This window comes from Eretmochelys imbricata, chromosome 9, assembly GCF_965152235.1.
Source record: "Eretmochelys imbricata isolate rEreImb1 chromosome 9, rEreImb1.hap1, whole genome shotgun sequence".
Lineage (NCBI taxonomy): Eukaryota > Metazoa > Chordata > Testudines > Cheloniidae > Eretmochelys > Eretmochelys imbricata.
Window position 1 is genome coordinate 76750268 of NC_135580.1, and position 23803 is coordinate 76774070.

Genomic DNA, 23803 nt, shown 5'->3' on the forward strand with positions numbered 1-23803 from the left:
TTTAGTTTAATCCTGAATACTGTCATAATCCTCTCTCTGTGTAGGATATCAAAAACTTATTCTGAAGGTGTTCCTGGCAGCCACTTGCTTAGAAGAGTGAATGGGAAAACTGAGTGCTGATTCCTGCAAAGAACCTTAAGCTTATATTTTAACATGTTGTTCTCTGGACATTATCTTCTTCCTTTTCCCATAATAATTGATGCAAATGAGAGCAGATTAAACTACTTAGTGCGTCACAGATTTGTGTTATAAGGACTTGGGGTTTTAGAATCCTGGTATTCATTCCCTCTGCATCGAAGGCTTAAGAGGGCAGACGACATCCATCTAGAGAGTGTAGAGTTGGAGAAAGTCACTCATTGGGGAGAATTCTTTTAACAGTGGTAAATTTCTAAATTCACTTAAACAACTAATTTTGCAATGTACTTTCACTTTGAGCAGCAGGGGTGATTTCACTTCTGAAAATTTTGAAGACAATATGCCATTTTACTTACATACATTAAAATAACATGTGGCAAAGTGTTGGGCTGTTGCAGCATTTGGCAGAATGATCGTTAACAGAAGGCAAATAGGTATTTCCAAAGTCCTATGTGTCTGGACGACTTTTGAGAATGAAGAATTTTCTGTAGCTAATTCTATAAGTGCAGTGATACCTTTCTGTATACTTCCTCGAATTTTAGCATACAGTGTTGTGGAGAGGTGGTTATAAAGTTACTGTTTGAGTTATTGATTTCAGTTTCAACTGTGACCTATGAGCCTACAGTTCACTTAATTTATAGGACAATCTCTTCAAAAGAACACCACCTCCTCTTTAGATTTAGAGGCAAACTTTACAGCCCAGGCCCATATCTAACTCAGTTGTCGTCATCTGCCAGAAGGTTTGAACTACACTTCAGCAGCCAAACTGTTGTGCATATGAGACTAGCCATAGTGTAGGAATGATTCTCCACCCCCCCCCTTACATCTGAACAGGCCATAGCTGAAATTGTTTCAAACATTAATATTCAGCTAATCAAAACAATACTTGTTATAATTAAAAATTAAATCTCCAAATTACTTTCTGTAATGGATCATAAAATCAATGCTGTAGCTGGGATATGTTGATGATGTTTTCATCCGCTGGACAGACGACTTCAGCTCCCTCATAGATTTCCACCACAGCTTCAGCAACCACCATCCATCCATTAAACTCTCTCTGGAACACTCCTACACTAGCAACATCTTCCTGGACACCACGATCAGCTTCAACAATGGAACCCTACAGACAACTCTATATGAGAAACCCACCGATCACCATACCTACCTTCATAGATCCACTCACCACACCAAGAAATCTGATCTCTACAGCCACATAGTGTGCCCCAAGAAGAGAGTCTGGGATATAGACCATAATACACTCAAATCCACCATCACCAAATAAAAACACTCAACCAGAGAAGTAGATCACATCACTGGATGGGCCAGTCAAATACCTCGAGACAACCTACACCAGCATCTGCTTACCTTATGTTTAGGCTTGGAAGGATTAGGTTTTAATTGGTAAATGTTGATTTTCATACACTCTCAAACCAATGAAAAAATACTTGTATAGATGATTATCTAAATTTACAATTAGACAAAGTAAGAAATCTGCTTGAACTTATGAGAGTTTGATTTAAGCATATTGACTTGTGATGTAGACTTTTTTTTTTAATGGCTACAAATGGTTATAAAGCTTTAACTTTTTGAATTTTAAATTATTTTCAGTCTCCCCTATTGCTTGCTCCCTCACAGTTTCCCATAACTGTGGAAATGTGCGTCAATAAAATAGAAAAAAAAAATGCTTAAAACCCATAATTTTGTGTAAACTGGAAATTTAAATGGATAAAAATAAAAGTTTAAAAATAAACATTGATATTATCCAAAAGCCTTTAAAAAATCAAATGCTAATAAGCTTATTTACGTTGCACAGCAAGAGTCTGTAAATCCATGTGTGCCTTTGAAGTAATGAGAGGTTCAAGGTGGGTTACTGCAGTGTGAGAGGTGCGCAGCTGGGAGAGCGCTCTAATGCGTTCTGCTGTGGCTTTTCTGCCTTCCTAATATGCCTCATGGCAGACATTGAGGGTTTAACTATTTGAACCATTTAATATAGACAGTGTTTAGGATCCCTGTGGTTTTAGCCATTGTAAAACTAGCATTCTCCTGTGGTTATACTATGTATACTCGGCTCCTATAACCAACTGAAAATGTAGTTTGAGATGTAGGGTGAACCACAGGCAAAACTTCACTATAATACATGGTTTAAATTGTCCCCCAGCCATCCTGGTTCCTGGATGAATTGGCAGGGTATCAGGAATGTAAGATTAGTTGGATGTGATGCCATTTATTTTAAGGCAAATTATAGCTCATTGTTCAAAGTAAAAATTAGTTAAATCTGTGTGGTGTGTTTTTTTAATTCTTGACTAACATCAGCAGTAAATAATCCCTGAAGCCTTTTTACTTTCCTTCATTCTTTAAAGGAGGTAAAGATTAAATGTCCATAGAAAAACCACCAATGTACAAAGTAAATACTTAGTTTTTTAGTGTAGTGAGGTTTTTTTGTATTACATAATATAACTACAATATTGGGTCAGACCAACTGTCCATCAGTCCCCTTATGCTGTCTGACAGTGGATCTACCAGAGCTTCAGGAGGAGTGTACAGAACAGGGCAGTTGGATTGATCTGCTTCTGGCAGTCGGAGATATGGGGTTGCATCTATGATCATTTGGCTAATATTCATGGACTTAAGATGGACCAATCCTCCATGAACGTAGCTAGTTTTTTTTTAATCCAATTATACTTTTGGCCATCCTAACATCCCACACGGAAGAGCATTCCACAGGTTAATTGTGCATTGTATGAAAAGCTGCTTCCTCTTGTTTGTATTAAACCTTCTGCCTATTAACTTCATCTGGTGACCTGTGATTTTTGTGTTGTGGGAAAGATATATAATTTTCTAGTCACTTTATCCACATCATTCATGATTTTATAGACATCGATCAGTTTTCCCCCCCTTTAGTTACCTCTTTTCTAAACTGAACAGCCCTAACTCTCCTCATATGGAAGCCTTTCCATAACCTTGATCATCTTTACTGCCCTTCTCTGAACCTTTTCCAGGTCTGCTGTATCCTTCTTGAGATGAGGCAACCAGAACCGGACACAGTATTCAAGCTGTAGGCATACTAAGGATTTATATGGTGGCATTATGATATTTTCTGTCTCATTTTCTATCCCTTTCCTAATAGTTCTAACATTGTTAACCTGTACAGTAGGGTGTAAAAGGTAAACACAAAGTAGAAAACAGGACAAGTAATCCTCAGTGAGCTCCCTCAGGTTTTAAATTGAGTAGCCTCTGCATGCAAACAAGCCAGGCACTTAACATTTTATGTGTATTCCATTGGGCTGTTAATTGGAACAACTATGATCTTGACACTTCGCAGCACAGGTAGGCAAAAATCTGGCGCATATTCATTTTGAACTGACTAAAATCTTGTTTGTTAATCCCTGGTTAAATGTGTTTCTTTTCCTTTAAGACTTTACTTAATATTGATTAAATAAGCTTGTGTCAAAAGCAAGGAAATTAGTATATACAGCTTCCAGAGTTTTGATTTGGGAATAACATAGAAGCCTTTTTGTGTGAATTGGAGGGCCTGTATTTATTTTACAGCTGTGGTAGTGTTAACTTGCCAACAGTTCCTGTCCCTGCACAGCTGATCAAAAGGTTGTAATAAACAATTGTAATGTTGCCACTGTTTGAGGTGTAACTTGCTGTCCTCATCCCTTCTGCTGCAGCTCCTCCAAAGAGAAGCTATTACAAGCCATAGAGCAAAACACACACTTGTAAAAACAAACTGAGAATTAACTTAAAGCTTAAGGCAATTTTTAATGCTTAATTGTATAGCTGTACAGTGGTACAAATAATGGATTTAAACATTTTCAATATAAAATATAATGCACAAGGGTTTTGTCCTCAGAAATAAGACTGACACAGACTATAACCAGAGGCTTTATCTATTTCAGACAGTCAGATACAACAGTCAATACATTATATCTATTTGATTATAAAGGAAAATTTTAAGTAGGTTGAATGTGTCTAGGAAAATTATAGGCTGCTTGTCCTCAAAAAGAGAAGGCATGGAAAATATTAATGACCAAGTTCAGAAATAATTTTATGAAGAAAAATTAATTGGTCTTTGGAGAACTCATTGTCAAACTATATTTTAACCTATTTTCAGTGTGGAAACTCTTGAGTAAAATATCCTCTTGGGTAGAACATCTTTTATAAATACTCTCTCTAGATGCCCGATCTTGTCAATCTAATTCTGAGATTGTTGAGGCGGTGTCATAGAGAAGACTGTAAAGCAAAATGTATTGACTTTGCATAAAGTATTTATTTCTTAGATCATGTGGTAGTGGTATTTAAGTAAAAAAGGGAAATGGCATGGAAAACAAAGTTGACAAAGAAAAGTAAAGTATATCTTACGTTTCATCTGTAACTAGGGAGGAAATGACTGGTAGGTATTATCGGAACAAGTTTGAATGTTTCAGAATAAAGGATAACGATATAATTTATTGAGACTGATGGGAATTCAATCCACATTATTAGTATTTCTAAACTTGCCCTATTTGCATCTATAAGAAATTTTGTAAGACGAGACTGGAAAGGAATTTTTTTTTTTTAAATCTCTAAAATATTTTAAATGAAGTTTATTGAAATTACTGTGTTTTTGTTTTCAGGTTATACTTGTGCAGGTAAACCCAGGAGAAACTTTCACAATTAGAACTGAAGATGGACATATCCAGTGTATCCAAGGTAAAAGAAAATTCCACTGAGTTCAATCAAATGTGTTAAACAGAAAAAAAAAAAAAGAGTAAAAGATTCTTCATAAAACTACTGCCATAAGACTTCCACTACATAGTCATAGGTATGTTTACATGTTTTCAGTCATACAGTGAATGAGTCTGTTCAGTCTGTACTGTAAGCATGAATAGGAATCCACTGGAAGATAAATGTTAATCTTGAAGAGAGTTAAATATCTTGGATGTATTACATCTTAACAAACTTCACTGGTTATTTATAAAATATAGTGCAGGCCAATTTGAATCTTGTCTTAATTAGATAACACTATTGACTTGTAATGATTGTGTCAGGATTTTAACACTTCAGTTTATTGAGGGTTTTAGCTACCTTACTCCAAATTACTTTAATATGTATTGTATGGCAAAATCTCTGTCCAATCTCTGGGTAAGGAATTACGTCCATAGCCTCTGTTTGTCAGAGGGTGGAGATGGATGGCAGGAGAGAGATCACTAGATCATTGCCTGTTAAGTTCACTCCCTCTGAGGCACCTGGCATTGGCCACTGTCGGTAGACAGGATACTGGGCTGGATGGACCTTTGGTCTGACTCAGTATGGCCATTTTTATGTTCTAACACTGTGGTATTTGTAGTCTGTTGCTATTCAGGAGTGAATACTAATATCCATGTAGTTACAGAGACCTTGTTCCATAGTAGCAAATGGCAAGTCTGCAGATTTCAACATTGGTTTAAAAATGTGCTTCATATGATTATATTATATAGCACAATACTTCCAAGATCAGCTTTCTGAAAATAATTGTTGTATTCTCTTAACAAAAATGGTTGCTGTTTTTTACAAGTGCAGATAGCCAGAGTAATAAGTAATGTTACTTTATATTTTAAATCTACTCATCAGAAAGATAAGAAAACCAGCATTATCCTATACAGATATTTAAGTAATATCTAGTATGTGAGAGCATAAAGCGGTTATGATTATTTCCTATCCACAGGTGTGTTTTTAATAAACCCAAGTAGTATACATCCAAGTGGAGCATTTATATGGGGCAGTATGACAGAAAAGTTTCCAAACATTTTAGTGAGACATGAAAATTGTATTCCACGCGCTGTTTTGAGTGAACGCGAATCACTCCTGTGAACAGAGGTGACTTTATATCTGCTGATGAACACTGTTAAAATATTTTTTGGGTTTTTTAAATGGAAAAAGTACACACTAAGATTTGCTTACCATTTTCCTAACTTTTAAGTCCCATTTTAAATTCAGTTGTCTAAAGATGGTTGGATAAATATGGATGGGCAGCCTATGTAACTTAGCCACGTTTTTTTAAATGAATGAGTGCTTACCTTTAGGCCATCAAATAAAAGTGGGGAGGGGTGGGGAGATTTCTGATTGTGTAAAATTTGGAATACACACTGTGGTAAAAAGTGCTAACACTTTTAAATCTTACACTTTTTTTCCTTTTCAGGTCCGGCACATGTTCCTATGGTGTCACCAAATGGTTCTGTGCCTCCGATATTTGTGCCTCCTGGTTATGTATCTCAGGTAAGAATTAATTTACAGTTTTTTGTGCTTTTGCATCAGAAGTTACTGCTCATCACATCCCTAATAAAAATGAAAGACAATTTCTAAAGCAGTTTAATAGCTGTAGAAATCATGGTTTCCTTCACAAGACAGATCTAGTATATCAGGTGTCTGATTTGTGCACAAAGGCTGAGATTTTCAAAAATGCCTTTTGACTTGGGTATCCAATTCCAGTACAAATGGGAATTGCCTGACCAGTTCCCTTTGATGGCTTTGAAAACCTTAGCAATATTTGTCTTTTATTGGCAGTAGGAAAACCTAATGTAAGTTGGAGAGAATTCTTTTAATACCAGTCTGATTGATGAGTTTGATAGTCATATTCCACAAGTGCTACCATTATTCAGTAAGAGCAATAGTTGCTTCCAGACATTCCAGTTGTATGATCATGGATATATGTAGTGGAATACAGAGCCTTTCACCCTTTAGCTCACAGATTTGATTTACTCCCAGATCAGTCATTACCAAAGTAGTTATAATCTGACTGTTTGGGATCTGTGTTGACATGTGAAAAATCTTAGTTTCCTATGACGCCTCTCACTGTAGTATCTAATCCCAGCACAGGTAATTCAGGTCCATAATCTAAATCGGGGTGGGCGAACTTTTTGGCCCAAGGGCCACATCTGGGTATGGAAATTGGTTGGCCATGAATGCTTACAAAATTGGGGGTTGCGGTGCGGGAGGGGGTGAGGGAATCCAGCTGGGGGTGAAAGCTCTGAGATGGGGCTGGGGATGAAGGATTGGGGGTGCAGGAGGGTGCTCTGTGCTGAGACCGAGGGGTTCGAGTGCAGGAGGGGGATCAGGGCTGGGGTTGGGGCATGGGAGGAGGTCAGGGATGCGTGATCCGGGCAGCGCTTACCAGAAGCAGCAGTATGTCCCACATCCAGCTCCTACATGGAGGCGCGGCCAGGCAGCTCTGTGCGCTGCCCCCTCCACAGGCACCGCCCCTGCAGCTCCCATTGGCTGCAGTTCCCAGCCAATGGGAGCTGCAGGGGCAGCATGCAGAGCCCCCTGGCTGCCCCTAAGTGTAGGAGCCAGAGGGGGGACATGCCGCTGGTTCCAGGAGCTGCATGGAGCAGGGCAAGCCCCCGACCCCACTCCCCGGCGGAAGCTCGAGGGTTGGCTTAAAACGTATAGAGGGACAGATGCGGCCCCCGGGCCATAGTTTGCCCACCCCTGATCTAAATCATAGAGAAATCTGTTCTTGCCCTTGCCAGATTCTAGCAAGTTCTATTTGGAGTATGTGGATTTTTGTTTGTATGTTTAAGTATTAAAGCTCTCCAGATATGTGAAAAAGTTTTATTAAAAAGAGGAATTTTGCAGCATGTTCAAAAATTGGTAGTCTGGTTTTAAATTAATTGAATCTCCTTTTGGAGCTCATTCCATTGCCAGACTCCCTCAAGCAAAACACTAACTCTGAGACCTAATTTATGCATCACCTCCAGACTAGATAACAAAACTCAGGACATTACCTGTTAAATGCATTATCCCAGAGCTGCCTTAGGTCAACCCATGACCCACGTGGATGGCTTTGAAAAATCAGAAACAAAATCTTACACTGTTGGTGCAAGGGACTTGGGAGCTAGCAATGGGTATAGGTAGAAGAGTCATATGCTTTCGATTGTATGTCTGCATTGATTAAACCTTTAGACCAAGATATAGTAGATTAATTTTCTGTTTCTAGGAAATTGTGAAAGAGTGGTTCACTGACCAGATTCTTGTAGGAGACTTCATCTATTCCTCTCATAAGTTAAAGGTGGAGAAGGTGGCATTTCTTTACACTATTGCTACATTGTCATCCAGGATTAATGATTAGCCTGATAGGACCCCAAGGCGTTACATAACTGATTTCACTGGGGGGTGGGGTGGGAGAAACTAGGTGGGAGGGGAGGTCAGTGTTCCAGCTTGGTTTTCACAACTTTTGCCTCTCCCAGCCAACATGATTTTGGTCTTGCCCAGGTTTCATTTGAGCCATCCAAATTCTTATCTCTTATAAGCATTGGGGTGTCCAATATTGGCACGTGTAGGGAACTATATACAGCTGGATGTCATCAATGTATTGTTGCCAATGAAATCCATGTTGCTTATCACCTCTCCAAGAGCTCTCATGTAGGACAAGATAGATCCCGCTGGGATTACACTAGTGAGGGCTTTGGGGAGCAAGTAGTTTCCCATCAGTTCTTTGGGTCTGGAAAGGAATTATCAAAGCAATTGTACTACAATTGTCTAGTTCAGCTATGTGATGTAAGCAGGTCAGTAGTACCTTTTGACTGACTGACAAAATCTGCAACCGTGTAGAATGATGGCGATATGGGATCTGAGCATTGTTAGAAGGAGGTTATCTTTTAGTTGGCCTATTTGTCCCCATGCCATGAGTCTGCTTTAGTCTTAGTTCTCGGTGGTAATAGATGTCCAGGTGATGTAAACAATCACAATAGGCACTAGATGACAGAGTCAAAAGACTTAATAAGCATGGTCTGCTTTTCCTTGAGGGGATCCCTCTGGAATATAGCTGAAGCACATTGTTTGCAGCACTGTATTTAAACTTGAGCTAACCATAGTGCAGATAAATGAGACTTCTGTCTCCCATACTTTCTTCTTTTATATCAGTCTGTGATGTCATCCTCTCATACTTGTGTTTGTTTTTCATCTTTTCCTGGCCAATGTAAATACTCCCTAGATCTTTCCTCAGGTTATGTCTTCTGCACTTTTATAGTACCTCTCAAAGGATTTCAAAGTCTTTCTCTTTATCAACATTTATCCTCTTAACACTTCAGTGTAATAGTTAAATATTTTATTCTTTTTGCTGAAGTGTAAGCTGAGACAAAATGCTAGTGATTTGTGCAAGAGTACTTGGTAAGAAAGTAGCAGGAGTCTTTACTCCTCCTTTTGCTTTATCTTCTTTTCCTCTTTTAGGCCTTCTATCTTACACTTTTTCTGTGTTCTTCCTAAACTGTGGAGATCAGAACTGCCTGCAATATTTGAAGTAACACCAAAGCTATTCAAATGAACATGATTTTTTTATTTTTATTTTTATTTTCAAACTGACTAATTTCAAAAATCAAATTTTCTTTGAATAGCATGTCTGGAAATATTTTTCAAAGGCATTTTTAAAAGGAGGAGGTTTGGTTCTTCGAGTGCTTGCTCATATCAATTCTAATTAGGTGTGTGCGCGCTGAGTGCTCGGCCATCAGAGAATTTTTACCCTAGCAATACCTGGTGGGTCGGCTGTGGAGTACCTTGGAGTGGCAACTTCATGGCGCTGGATATATACCCCAGCCAACCCAGTGCCCCCTCAGTTTCTTCTTACCACCAATGACGGTCGTTGGAACTGTGGAGCTTGGCTTTGCTACTCTCCACTCTCCCTAGTGTTCACCCTACAGTTTGTTCATAGTTTGTTATTGCTATAGATTAATAGTTGTAGTTCTAGTTCTAGTATAGTAGTTTGTATTAGTGGGGAGGAAAAAGGGGTTTCCCCTCCTCACCGTACTTGATTGGGCTCATGCCCAAAGCTCCGGGCTTTAAGCGCTGTAGATCCTGCTCCAAGCCCATGCCAACGGGTGACCCCCACAACTCTTTCCCCCAGACACTTCAGGCATCTCACCAGGCGGAGAAGTGCAGGATTTGCAACAGCTTTCCTGGACTAAGGAGGAGCGGACTTTCATTTGAGACAACTCCTTATGGAGGCGATTCTTAAGTCCTCAGCCTCCAGCAGCGCAGCAAGACCCAGTGCCAACCGCTTTGGTACGCAGCGCCCCAGCTTCAGCTACAGGAACGGTACCGCCGCGGCACCACACCAAAATCTTCAGTCTGGCACTGCTCTCACTCACCTGGTCAGAAGTGGCACTGGAAGCCAGAAAAGGCTGGCCCACCTCAGCAGTCACCACCCTTTCCGGATCCAGAACTTCGTCCCGCAGCAGAGTGCCTGGGGACACAGGTGACGGCCTCGGCACTGTTGACTCCGGCACCGAGGATGGAGCTGTTGAGTCCGGTGTGTCTGGACTCCCCAACTCACAGCGTGGTTGAGGTCCAGTTGCCATCTACACCAGATACCTTTGCGGCGGCAAGGGATCTGATTGCCTTGACTGTATCGGCATCCCCTCAACAGACCAAGGCACTGCCAGCTGTCCGCGTGGCACTACCTAGGGGCAAGCTGACTCTTATTCACCCGCTGGCACTGTCGGTTGAGCCTTAGCACCATTCCCAGTCCCGGCACCGCTCTCCATCGTGGCGGCAGTCGTACTCGCGGCACCACTCTGGCACTGGTCTTGACACTGCTTCTGTCGCCATCCAGGAGTAGACGCCGGTCATCGTCGTTGAGACCCAGGTCCAGATCCAGGCGCCGGTCCAGGTCCCGGCACCGATCTAGGTCCAAACACCGCTCCCCAGCATCATTTGGGCGCAAAGTCTACTCCTCAGGGGGGCTACAGCTCTGGATTGCAAACCAGCAGGCTCTCCTGAGCCGATACAATTTTAACTCTTGGAACTCCATGATAAAGTTCAAGGAACTGGTTCCTCCAGAGTCCAGAGAAGAGTTTGGGGCTCTGGTAGAGGAGGGCAAAATGGTTGTGCGAACCACTTTGCAGGCCACATTGGACACCGTGGACTCTGCTGCTCAGACCTTCTCTTCAGGGATAGCAATGAGGCACATTTCTTGGCTGCAAGCTTCTGTCTTTCCACCAGAGTTTCAGCAAACTTTGCAGGATTTTCCCTTTGATGGAGGGGGCCTGTTCTCAGACAAGACACTTGGGGCTTCAAAGACTTTAGGGCCATTATGCGTTCACTGGGGATGCACACACCATCTACCCTGCGGAAACCATTTAAACCGCAGCCTCAACGCTCCTACCCTCCTCCTCGGCCAAGGCAGGACTTCTATAGGAGACGGGCGCGGTGGCAGGAGAAAACCCTCCAACCACCAATCCAGCCAGGCCCAAGGTCCTTCGAAGCCCTCGGCAGGTCCCAAACAAAACTTCTGAAGGGACGCCCGAGGATGGTGTACCGAACCTCACTCAGAATCCTACCCCATTCTTGAATCGTTTATCCCATTTCCACCGTGCCTGGTCCCTCATAACCATGGACCGTTGGGTTCTTTGCACGATGGAAAGGAGATACTCTCTCCAATTTTCGTTCTCCCCACCCTCCCTCCCCGTCCCTCTTCAGGGACCCCTCTCATGAGCAACTCCTTATCCAGGAGGTGCAGTTGCTCCCTGCCATGGGGGCGATGGAGGAGTTTCCAAGGGAGCTAAGGGGTGGGGGTTCTACTCCTGTTACTACCTAATCCCCAAGGCAAAGGGCAGGCTTCGGCCTATCCTGGACTTGTACGGACTCCAACAAATTCATGGTAAAGTTGAAGGTCTGCATGGGCACCATTATATCTTCCCTGGAGACTGGTATGCCGCCCCAACATGAAGGACACGTATTTCCACATCGCGATTCATCCAGCTCACAGACGCTTCTTCCATTTTGTTGTCAACCGTGAACATTATCAGTTCACTGTCCTTCCCTTCGGCCTCTCCAAGGCCCCCCGACTGTTCACTAAATGTATGGCGGTAGTGGCAGCCTTCCTTCATCGATAACGGATACAGGTATACCTGTATCTCAATGACTGGCTCATCCGAGGGCGCACCAAAGAGCAGGTGGAGGCTCACCTTCAATTCGTCACAGACACATTTCAACGGTTAGGCCTCCTGTTCGATGTGGTGAAGTCAATGCTAGAGCCGACCCAGAGGATAGAATTTATCGGGGCGGTCCTAGATTCCATGCAGGCTCGATCCCTCCTTCCGGATGCTCACTTCCAAGCCTTGTCAGGCCTCATCAGGAGCCTTCAAAGCTTCTCAACCTTGACGGCAAGAATGTGCTTGAGTCTTCTAGGACTCATGGCTTCCTGCACATACATGACCAGACATGCCAGACTACAGCTCCGCCCCCTTCAAGCCTGGATGGCATCAGTCTACCTACCGCCCAGGTCGAGTCAGCCTGAATATGGTGATCATTGTTCCGGAGGGGGTCCTGGCCTCCCTCCAGTGGTGGCTAGACCCAAGGGCAGTATATGGAGGAGTCCCCTTCCACACCCCTCAGCCTTCCTTGTCCCTTGTCACGGATGCATCAGCCCCTGGATGGGGCACCCACCTCGGGGACATCCAGATGCAAGGTCTATGGGCCCCATCCAATCTTTCTCTCCATATCAACGTTCGGGAGCTGATGGTGGCGCATCTTGCGTGCCAAGCCCTCCAGGAGCGGTTGCGTGGTTGTTGCGTGGCAGTCCTCACAGACAACACCACGGCCATGTTCTATATCAACAAGCAGGGGGGGCTTGTTCCTCCCCCCCTGTGAAGAGGCCATTTGACTGTGGGAATTCTGCATAGCCCACTCTATTCAGCTGGTGGCATAGTTTTCCCAGGGGTCCAGAATACGTTGGCAGACCACCTCAGCAGGTCCTTCCAATCCCATGAGTGGTCGCTCCGTCCCGATGTCATCCAGTCAGTCTTCCGAAAGTGGGGGTTTCCCCAGGTCGACCTGTTTGCCTCGCGTAGCAACCAGAAATGCCCGGCATTTTGCTCCCTCCAGGGCCACTCCCCAGACTTTCTCAGACGCCTTCCTACTCTCGTGGATGAGCAGGTTGTTTTACACCTTCCCGCCATTTCCCCTTGTACACAGGGTCCTGCTCAAGGTGCACAGGGACAGATCAAGACTGATTCTGGTTGCCCCGGCGTGGCCTAGATAGCATTGGTACACCACGCTGTTGGAGATCTCGGTGGACGCCCCAGTTCCGCTGCCTCTCTTTCCAGATCTAATCACTCAGGATCATGGCAGCCTCTGTCACCCCGACCTACGATCCATCAACCTCACGGCATGGATGCTTCATGGCTGAGCCACTCCGAGCTACTCTGTTCTCATTTGGTACAGCAGGTTTTGTTGGGTAGCAGGAAACCTTCTACTCAGGCCACATATATGGCTAAATGGAAGCAATTCTGATGCTGGTGCACTCACCGCAGCACGCCCTCCCCACCCAGGCGTCCGTGCGTCTCATTTTGGATGATCTCCTGAGCCTGAAACAGCAGGGCCTGGTGATATCATCCATCAGGATTCACCTGGCGGCCGTTTCGGCTTTCCACCCAGGAGCGAATGGCTGATCTGTCTGTGCCAACCCCCTGGTCAGCAGGTTCCTTAAGGGCCTGGACTGTCTGTACCCACAGGTACGACAGCCAGTCCCCATGTGGGACCTGAACCTGGTCCTCTCCAGGCTTATCGGGGCCCCGTTTGAGCCGTTGGCCACCTGTTTCCTCCTATACCTCTCTTGGAAAATGGCTTTCCTCGTCGCTATCGCGTCAGCAAGGCATGTATCCAAGCTCAAAGCTCTTACCTTGGAACCACCATATACGATCTTCCATAAGGACGAGGTGCAGCTATGACCTCACCCGGCCTTTCTTCCCAAGGTGGTATCGACCTTTCATATCAACCAGGACATTTTCCTCCTGGCTTTTACCCAAAACTGCACACTACTCGTCAGGAACAACGGCTACACTCCCTAGATGTTCGTAGGGCCCTGGCCTTCTACATTGAGCATACAAAGCTGTTCAGGAAAATGACCCAGCTCTTCGTCGCGGTGGTGGAATGGATGAAGGGCCTCCTGGTCTCATTCCAGCAGATCTCCTCTTTGGATTACTTCCTGTATCCGTGCTTGCTATGATCTGGCCGGTGTTCCAACCCCACCGCTCACTCTACAAGGGCCCAATCCCCATCGGCGGCTTTCCTGGCCCGGGTCCCAATCCAGGAGATCTGCAGAGCCGCTACTTGGTCTTCAGTACAAACTTTTACCTCTCACTATACCATAGTCCGACAAGCCAGACACTATGGGGCATTTGGTAGAGTGGTCCTACAATCCACAGTACTTCACTCCGACCCCACCGCCTAGGTAAGGCTTGAGAGTCACCTAATTGGAATCGATATGAGCAAGCACTCGAAGAAAAGATGGTTAATCACCTTTGTAACTATTGTGCTTTGAGATGTGTTGCTTATATCCATTCCAAACCTGCCCTCTTTCCCCTCTGTCAGAGTAGCCGGCAAAAAGGAACTAAGGGGGCGCTGGGTCAGCTGAGGTATATATCTAGTGTCATGAAGGTGCCACTCTAGGGGGCTCCACAGCTGACCCAAGGGGTGTTGCTAGGGTAAAAATCCTCAGACGGCCGTGCACACGGCGCGCACGCACACCTAATTGGAATGGATATGAGCAACACATCTTGAAGAACAACAGTTACAAAGGTGAGTAACCGTCTTTTTTTCAGCTACCCAGGGATGCATGAAAGAGTTTTTCTGAGCAAGCCTTGAGAACCCATCAACCTGCATGCTCAGGTCCCCCTTCCCATTGTGTCTGTGCACACACCTGCCTAATGCCTCTTTAGTTTGTTTGCTTTTGCTTTTACAGCAGAAGACCCTCTTGCAAGACTTGGAGGGGAAATGTATTTTTAGCTCCCCCAGATCACTTCATAAGTGATGTTGGTGCATGGGACTAACCGTGCATATTACTACATAAAGCACTGGCAAATACACAGCGTGAATAAACTGGAAAAAAAGATTACTTGTTTTCAATTATAGTTATCTTGGAACAATAGTAAAGAAAAAATTATCAGATGTAAAGGGGATTCTGTTTGCTGTGACCCAAAACTTTACTGATGGTGATTTAAAAAAAAAAAATCTGGTGAATGTTCATTATTCTAAATCTTTCAGAACTAAAACTCCTTGTTTAGTCTCATGAAATTAGTATATTTGGACCAAAAAGTAATATCTGAGATAAACAGCTCCTAGGCTATAGAGAACTTATGCCTTGACCCTAGTGGAGTGGGAATATTGTGGAAATGGTATTTAAATACTGTCCAGCTCAACTGATTTGGGTGACCACCGTGGAAGGCCTAAATAATGGTAGAAACCAAGTTTTTGAAACAAAATTTGGGGTTTCTAATCTTTTTCTGAGCCCAGAAAAGATGAGGACTCACCTTGCAGTTCTGAAAGATGTACAAAAGTAAACAAATGGTGGTAATGTTGGTCTCTACATTAGTAGAATGGAATAATGGGCCTTGACTTGTACCAATGCCAAACTATAAAATTGTAGCTGAAACCCTTATTGTATTCATTAATCTCCTTTGTCAAACTGAGTGTTTTCCTAATTAAGTTCAATAGATCCATGAAACTTTTCCATTACTTTTAGATTTATCTACCTTTAGTGAATATACTTTGTTCATTTGATGTAGAAAACTTATTTTTAGAGAGAAATTCACTCATATTTTAAAACAAACATTCAATACACAAATGACAAGTGTTTTCATTATGTTCCTTTAAATTGAAGAAGGTAATATATATTTTTTTCCAAAAAATCCTAATAGTCAAATGGCAGTATAATTACAAGTGGTTTAGAGGTCACATCACAGCAGATTTTTGTCGTAATAATCCATGAGTTGACACATTCTCGTTCTCTTGAAAAAATACTTTTACTTGGTCAGTTTGCTTTATCTTTTATTGAGGAGCCTTTCAAAATATTTTTGGTATAAGTAACAAACCTACAGCCACAATTTCTGCTTTGCAAACTATGAAATGCTGTGATGACTTCTAATAGCCAGCTCTTCTAGTAGAGGATCTTGATAGAACTAGCAGGATAAAACGTACTGTCCTCTTCTGTGAAACTGCTTTAACTGTGAACTGTAAAACTTTTTATACAGGAATATTGCTGATGTGTTTAATTCCTTCTCATGCATTAGGTGTTAACAGGAGCAACTTAATTTAATTTCGTACAGGGCTTAGAATTTGAGAGAGGTTTACAGACTAGTACGTTGATTTCTGTAGGTTAATATGTAATGTGCAAATGTCTACAAGTATATGAGTGTTATATATTTTTAGTAATGTGGTTTAGTTGGAAATTATTGGTGGTTTAAAAGCAGTGTTAATTTTGTATGATTTACTTTGAGGACTGTATATAAGAAGCAAATCAGTTAATGTCTCAATTTTGTCTTTGCCAGTGTAAGTCTAGTGTGGGCTTTTCTCCTTGAGTCCATTGATAATTAATATGCTATCATTATTTTATAGCACCAATGTTTTGTAACCTACATTTTTGATGTAACACTGATTGGAGGTGGCAGTCAGAGGGGATCCAGTTACAGACAAATCTAATTTTAAACCAATTTAAGTCCTCTGCTTATTCTGCTGAATTCTGGTTACTTCTCAAGTACCTGTTTTGCCTCTTTCATCAGAACATATATTCTGTCATCTAGTGTCTCTTCTGTTATATCACTCAGCAGCTAGTGAAGCTCTTCGAGAGGGGGTGGGGAAGAGGGAAAAGGAAGGTAGTTGTTTGTTCTTTGACTTGAATGGGGTTTCAGGAGATCCACCTCATTATCTCTTTAACTTCTGACTAGATGCAGTCTTAATCTAGAATCAGTGATATCTTGTTTTTGATGGTGGGAAAACAACTTTACTACCAACACAATTCATGTGACAATAATAATTTCAGAGGCCTTTGGACCAACCAGACGAGTGGATACTGAAAAGTTTAGTCCCTTGGATAACATTTCCATGGAGCCTAAGAGATATTGGATTCATTTACTTCCAGATACCACAAGAAGGCTATAGGTGTTCTGCATCCATTATCAGCTAGGATCTTTCCCTGTGGATAAATCCCAAATTTTAGCCTATGCTTGCCTCTGGCAGATGGCCTGAAGATCCAGCAGGATAGGGCATTGCTTATTGTTTCACAGTTGGTCCTAATTGTCTGATGTAGTTCTTTGAGTTCTTCTTTATGTTCCTGCTTATATATGTGCTCACCTAAAACCTTTGTTTCATCCTAAATTCTTTCCTAAATTAGCATTTAAAGGTGTGTTAACTAACACGTGCACATTTTAAGTCTGGCATAGGCAAGGTAGTATATATATTTCAGCATGTGCTAAGACAATCAAAGTAGAGCCTAAAGGGAGCCAAGATTTCAATTCAATCAGATTAGGATATGTTAAAGTATATGATGCATTGTCTACACCATTAGTTAGTTTTATATTAGCTAAAGTGCTGTCACATCTCTTTATCCCTAATCTATACAAGACCTAAGGCAGGTCATATGTCACTTTTGACATCTATTTCCCCATGTTAAGTATCCTCACACCTTCTTGTCAACTATCTAAATGGGCCATCTTGATTATCACTACAAAAGTTTGTTTTTTTTCTCCTACTGATAATAGTTCATCTTAATTAGCCTCTTACAGTTTGTATGGCAACTTCCACCTTCTGTGTGTGTATGTGTGTATCTTACTATATGTTCCATTCTAAGCATCTGATGAAGTGGGCTGTAGCCCACGAAAGCTTATACTCTGATAAATTTGTTAGTCTCTATAAGGTGCCACAAGTACTCCTGTTCTTTTTGTTGAAAGAGGTAGGGGTGGCATTTATGGTCAGTTCAAGTTTACTTGTAATATGGTACAAGGAATATGTACAGGAATATGTTATGGATATTTTCTGAGTTAGTTACATTTCTGCCAGTTTTTTTTTAAATGGGCACGCTCAGAAATTTGGGATTTCTTGCAGAAGAGTTTGAATTTATTGAGGTCCATCACAGTGGGGATTTTTCTCCCAAAGCAATACAGGTCAGTATCTGGTTATGAATATCAATTATTTTAAGATGGAATCTAATCTTAAACATTAAGGAACGTAGATTATACAAAATTATTTTTACTGACTTTTTCTGTATTTTTCATTGCATCACAGATGGTAGAAGAAAATGGAGTTCGTAAGGTGGTGGTATTACCACATTCGTCTGAATTCCATCCTTCCATGCATCCCCCTCCACCACATGTGCCACATTACATGCATCCTCATCCTGCTTTGCTTCCCCACCCACCTCATCCAGTGTACTCTCCAGTTCCAGGGACAGGAGAAATACCACCGCAGTTCATTCACCAGCCTCCTCCACCAGCACATGTTTATCAAGAACAAGGTAAGACTTGCTAATATTGTGCTTTAACTGACAAAGGGGCATAGTCTCCTGGTTAAGGCACCAGGTCTAGAAGTGAAGAAACCTGCATTCTGTTTGCCACTCTCAGATTTACTGTGTGACCTTGGATAAGTCACTTAGAGCTAGAACCACAAAGGGATTTAGGCACCAATGCAATGTACAAAACCCTCACTCAGTTGTCACCTAGCCCTGTAGGTGCCCAAACTCAGAACTTACATTTTCACTGTAGAAGTTCCCTGGTTACCTAACTTTTTGCCTCTGGGCAAGCACACTGGTGCCTCAGGCAGGCATCTGGATGCCTGTCTCACACCGAAGTCCTAGAGCAATCCTTAAACCAGGGAGAGAGAAGTAAGGCCTGGAGACTGATCCAGTAGGGGTGCTCTGACCTAACTCCACACACAATGGCTGGCGATATTTTGAGAGATTATGGGATATTCTAATGTTAAAGCCGTTCCAATTTAATTAAAATCAAATATTAATTGGGCCAGATACAGCAAGAGAATCACTCTATAGTCCAGTGGTTAGGGCAGTGACTTGACAGGTGGGAGATCCCTTCTCATCAGGCAGAAGGGATAATTGAACTGGGGTCTCCCACATCCCAGGTGAGTACCCTAACCCCTTGGGTTATAAGCAGCGGGGCCCTCCCCACCTTGCCATTTTGTGTTAGGCAGGAGCCTAAGCAGTCTGGCTCCAGGACAAGGGTTCCCGGCTGTGGTTTGTAAGGAGAGGTAGGCATCTCCCTGCAGCCTAGGCTAAGGGTACTGAACTCCATGGGAGGGCAGTACTTAAGAAACATCCCTCTTGGTAAGAATTTCTGAATGACTAGCTTAGGTTACTCTGTCTAGCGTGCTGGCTTTTGTGGATCCCATTCTTAGGTGCCTGTCTCTTCCCCCTTCATAGTATAGGGAACCTAGGTGCCTAACTCAGGCTTTGTGGGTGCGGGCCATAGCCTCTTCAAATCTTAGTTTCTCTATTTGTAAGTGGGGGAAATATTTGCCTTAGAGGGATGTTGTATGCCTAAATTCGTTAAAGTGTTTAGAAATCCTCAAATGAAAGGTGTTACAGATGTGCAGGCTCATAGAGTAAACTAAATTTATTTTAATTCGGTCTTTCGGGTGGATATAGTAGAAATGTAGAAATTTTACTTACCTTAGAATTTTTCTAATACCTTATATTTTAGATTTAATATCTTTAAATCTTAGTCTTTGCAATGCAGATTCAATAATGATCCCATTTTAGAAATTGCTTCTAACTTTCTGAAAAAGTTTCTGCTGATGTTGATACTCTTCATACTTGGTCTCAACCCAAAGGTGAATTTTTTGGGAAGTTTTAGGAAATTTTCAACTGCTTTTATCTTATGGGGAGATTTTATTCAGGGTTTGTTTTTTCTAACAAAGTCAGGTATGGCTTAAATTTAAAAAAACACAAACCTTGGCACACACAACTGGTCCTTCAGGTTGAGGGTGGCAGGAGTAGCTATACATATTGAAAGCTATACGTATGTGAACACTCTCAGTTAAAGAGCCTGCTGATGTAACCTTTTGTAACATAGCAGGCCTACATAGTTCTCCTTTTATGAGCAATAATAGAAAAGAGGATATTTAACAAGATGGGGCTATGCAAGATGGGGCTATGTCATACTGTGTGGGGAGCTTGATCAATGATAGTAATGGTGGCAACTTCTTGGGGAGAAAAGCTTAGGGAAAATTTTAAAAAAGCACTTAAATCTGATTTTCCAAAATGATTAAGGATCCTAAGTCTCTTAGGATCTAATCAAGAGGCATAGTTTTGGAGGTGGGGGATATTAGGTGAAGACTAGCAAAAAGGAAAGATTTAACTATTGAGAATATGAAGGACTAAAAACAGAGAAAATAGGAAAAGTTTTAAAAAGAGCTAATGAGAGGATTTAAAAATAGTAAAAGTTACAGTTCAGAACTAACTCACTGGGTATGGATTAAATACAACAAAAAAAAGGAAATGGGCATAAATTAAAGGCAAGGGCTACATTTAAAACAAATACGAGCAAAATTAGCAATACAGTAGAACCTCAGAGTTATGAACACCAAAGTTACGAACTTGCCAGTCAACCACACACTTCATTTGGAACCAGAAATACAGAATTAGGCGGCAGCAGAGACCCCCAAAAGGCAAATACAGTACATATTGTGTTAAACGTAAACTACCAAAAAAATAAAGGTAAAGCAGCATTTTTCTTCAGCCTAGTAAAGTTTCAAAGCTGTATTAAGTCAGTGTTCAGATATGAACTTTTGACAGAACAACCATAACATTTTGTTCAGAGTTGCGAACATTTCAGAGTTACAAACTATCTCCATTCCTGAGGTGTTCATAACTCTGAGGTTCTTCTGTAGTATAAAACAAAAATAAACTTGGAGCTGTCTACTTTTACCGCTACCTCTCTTATTTAGACACCATTGATCCTAAAATTCTGAGTGTATTGCCTGGACCTATAGGAAGCCCCTGCCAATCAGCAGCATGAAATTCTTAGCCGTTCCACTGGTGCCCACACCCATCTGAGTAAAGGTGTGAAAATTGTCAAGACTTTGGTCTTCACTTGAGTGCGGTTTGTCACAGCTATGAGCAGCACCAGATCTGTCCTACAGACTCAGTCAGATAGCATTGCACTTACTTTGAATTGGCAAGGTTTTTCAACTCCTGGCTATGTTGCAGTTACTTTTCTAACTTCTGGAGTGTTTCTCAATTGCTAGCTAAGCAAATTCTACTGAATAATAAAACATACAAATGTTGTCTTTTAGAATCTCGTTCCCATGGAAGGACAAATTTTATTCAGCGAGATGAAAGGACTGTCAAAATGCAAGAACATCTGAAGAAAAGACTTAAGGAGAGACAAGCTAGTGGTCATACTAATAATAAACTTAACAGCCCTCCTTCTTCACCGCATAAAGTTCACAATTCTTCCAGTACAAATGTTCAGAATGGATATGGAAATGGAAAGGGACAGCAAGCAGCATGTGGGGTAATAAAGCAAAAACAAATAGGAAAAACAAGAGCAAGCCCACCAGCAGATTCAGAGATGGGAGGTAAGTAATAGCTTGTCACTTTTGTCATGTAGGCTTTTTGATAGAAATACCTAAAGTATCTTACAGGTCTTACTCCTGGGGGCTGGGGGGGAATTTTGTGCCACTGCACATGCACAGAATTCATGTCCCCCGCAGAATTTTTTTTTTACCCAAAGAAAATACATTGTCAGGAAGGCACTGCAATTACACCTTTCACCCACCAGGGGTTGCTGTGGTGCCAAACAGAGGGCCTGGGAGGGGCTGTCTTCCTCACAGTTCCCTGCTCGCAGGGCCAGGTGAGGAGGCATGGGATATGAGAGGACAGAGTAGGGCACACAGGGCTGCTGGGAAGTCAAGGAGTCTGGTGTTCAGAGAGGTTAGTAAGAGGGACATAATGGGGCAGGGGCACAGAGCTAGTGGGGTGAACCAGTGGCTGAATGGGAATGGGGGTGCAGGGACACATGGGAACAGGGGGAAGGAGGGTGGCTGAATGGTAGTGCAGAGTCTGGGAAAAAGTGAGGTGCAGGGACACATGGGAACGGGGGAGGAGAGGTGGCTGAGCAGGGATGTAGGGGAGGAGTGCAGGGACACACGGGGATGGGGCAGATGTGCCTGACTGAATGGGAGAGACTAGAGGTCAGCCAAGGTCTGCATGGGGGTGGCTTCCTAACAATCCCTCCCTCCCTTCCCCTTCTCCTCCTCCTCCTCCCCCCTCCAAAAAACCCTGTTCCATACTTTTCCCACCCCCACCCAACAGAACTCCTAGTTCTTACACAGGCTCCTGCCCAACAATTATTCCTTCTCCCTCAGTTTCTCTGTTACCCCTCAATCCCCCTCCACTTCTGAGGGGTGCAAGAAATACATTTCTGTATTGTAGTTTAAATGAATTATTACTCAGAGTTCTGTATCAAAATGTCTAGTAAGAAATCTGTTTGTCAAAAAAAATTAATAATTCCTGAATCTTTTTGTTGGCGTCTGTATCATTACAGACGTACTTGCTGATGGTATTTTGAAATAAATTTATCAAAATAATTGAAACTGGCATGATTATATTGTTGTTTTGACAAATAAAATATGCAGAATCTTTGATTTTTTGGTGCAGAATTCCCCCAGGAGTAAGGTCTCTTGCAGTTACTTAAAAAATAAAATAAAAAGATTTAAATTTCTTTGCCTTTTTTGGGATTTATAGAGAAAGCCTGAAATGTTTTCAATTGTTTTAGTTGATTTTTTTTTTAGCTTAGAGAGATTGGAAATGTCAAGTCTGGTGTTCCCTGGTTTTTTCGCTGAAGTACCTCTTGGGAGAATCTGGAAGCATGTTTATTATAACCTCAAATTACTTAATTGAAGTGGAAGGTGTTGAATCTTGCACAAAGATCCTTTCTCCAAAATTTCAGTTAGTCATTGAAATTCAAGTGGTATTAAACAGTTTATGCACCTCTGAGTAAAAATCTGTTTTGTCAGTTGCTCAACTTTGAGAGAGACTGATGTGATTTTTTGCTAGTTTTCCATACATCTTAATTGTCTTCCAGAGCAGACAAGATCTCAGTTTCTAATATAAACCAAGAAAATCATTTTTTTGCTTGAAAACAAAAATCCTTTCAGGCTTTATACATCAAAGAAACAAACTCGTCAAGTTCAAACTTTTTTCCTAATGTTTTTCTCATCACTTTCGCTATAGCTATCCCTTCAGAGTTTATACATAGGTTTGAAAAAAATTAACCATTTGATTTACATAATTTTTGAAGTGTGTTGTGAGAAATTCACTCTTTATCGCTTGCCATGATTGCTGATTTAGAATGTGCATCTCTTAGCCATGTATTTGGAAAATTCCTGTTACTACTATTTAGGGGTGCTTGCTTCTGCAGGGTATTTGACTGTTTTCAAGCTTCTAATTTGTGGGCTAGTTTCATGATAGGCTGTATTGTTTCTCAGTTATTAATCTTGCTCCTTTGAATAGCAACATAGAACTGCCATACCAGATCAGACCAGTGGCTCATCTAGTCTGGCATACTACCAATACTAGACACTTCAGAGAAAGGTACTCAGAACTGCATAGTTCATTTACAGAATGACTTACCCATAGAAAAAGTTTGTTCAAACCCTCCAGCTACTGGTTTGTTAATGCCTTGAAACATGGGGATTTCTTTTTCCCTAACTTTTAAAATTGTTTTCTGTAAAAGTGGATAAATTCTAATTCTCGTTTGGAATCTGCTAAACTCTTGTCCTTCATCTTGTGACAGAGTTTCACAGCTTAATTGTTCATTGTGTAAAGTGTTCCTTCTTCTCATTTGTTGCCTTTCAATTTAATTGAATGTCCCCTTGCTCTTTTATTATGAGAGAAGATAAACGTGAGTGTTTTACTTAT

General features: G+C 41.9%; 1 protein-coding gene across 2 annotated transcripts in view; it reads left to right on the forward strand.

Annotated features, from left to right (window-relative positions):
* LOC144270504 (fibronectin type-III domain-containing protein 3A-like) overlaps positions 1 to 23803 on the forward strand; it is an 86219-nt gene that overhangs the window by 31332 nt on the left and 31084 nt on the right. For both annotated transcript variants that reach the window (XM_077827000.1, XM_077827001.1), the window contains exons 3-6: positions 4755 to 4830; positions 6299 to 6375; positions 18154 to 18382; positions 21175 to 21459. In XM_077827000.1, the coding sequence (XP_077683126.1) occupies positions 4755 to 4830; positions 6299 to 6375; positions 18154 to 18382; positions 21175 to 21459 (667 nt within the window). The remainder of the gene's footprint in view (positions 1 to 4754; positions 4831 to 6298; positions 6376 to 18153; positions 18383 to 21174; positions 21460 to 23803) is intronic.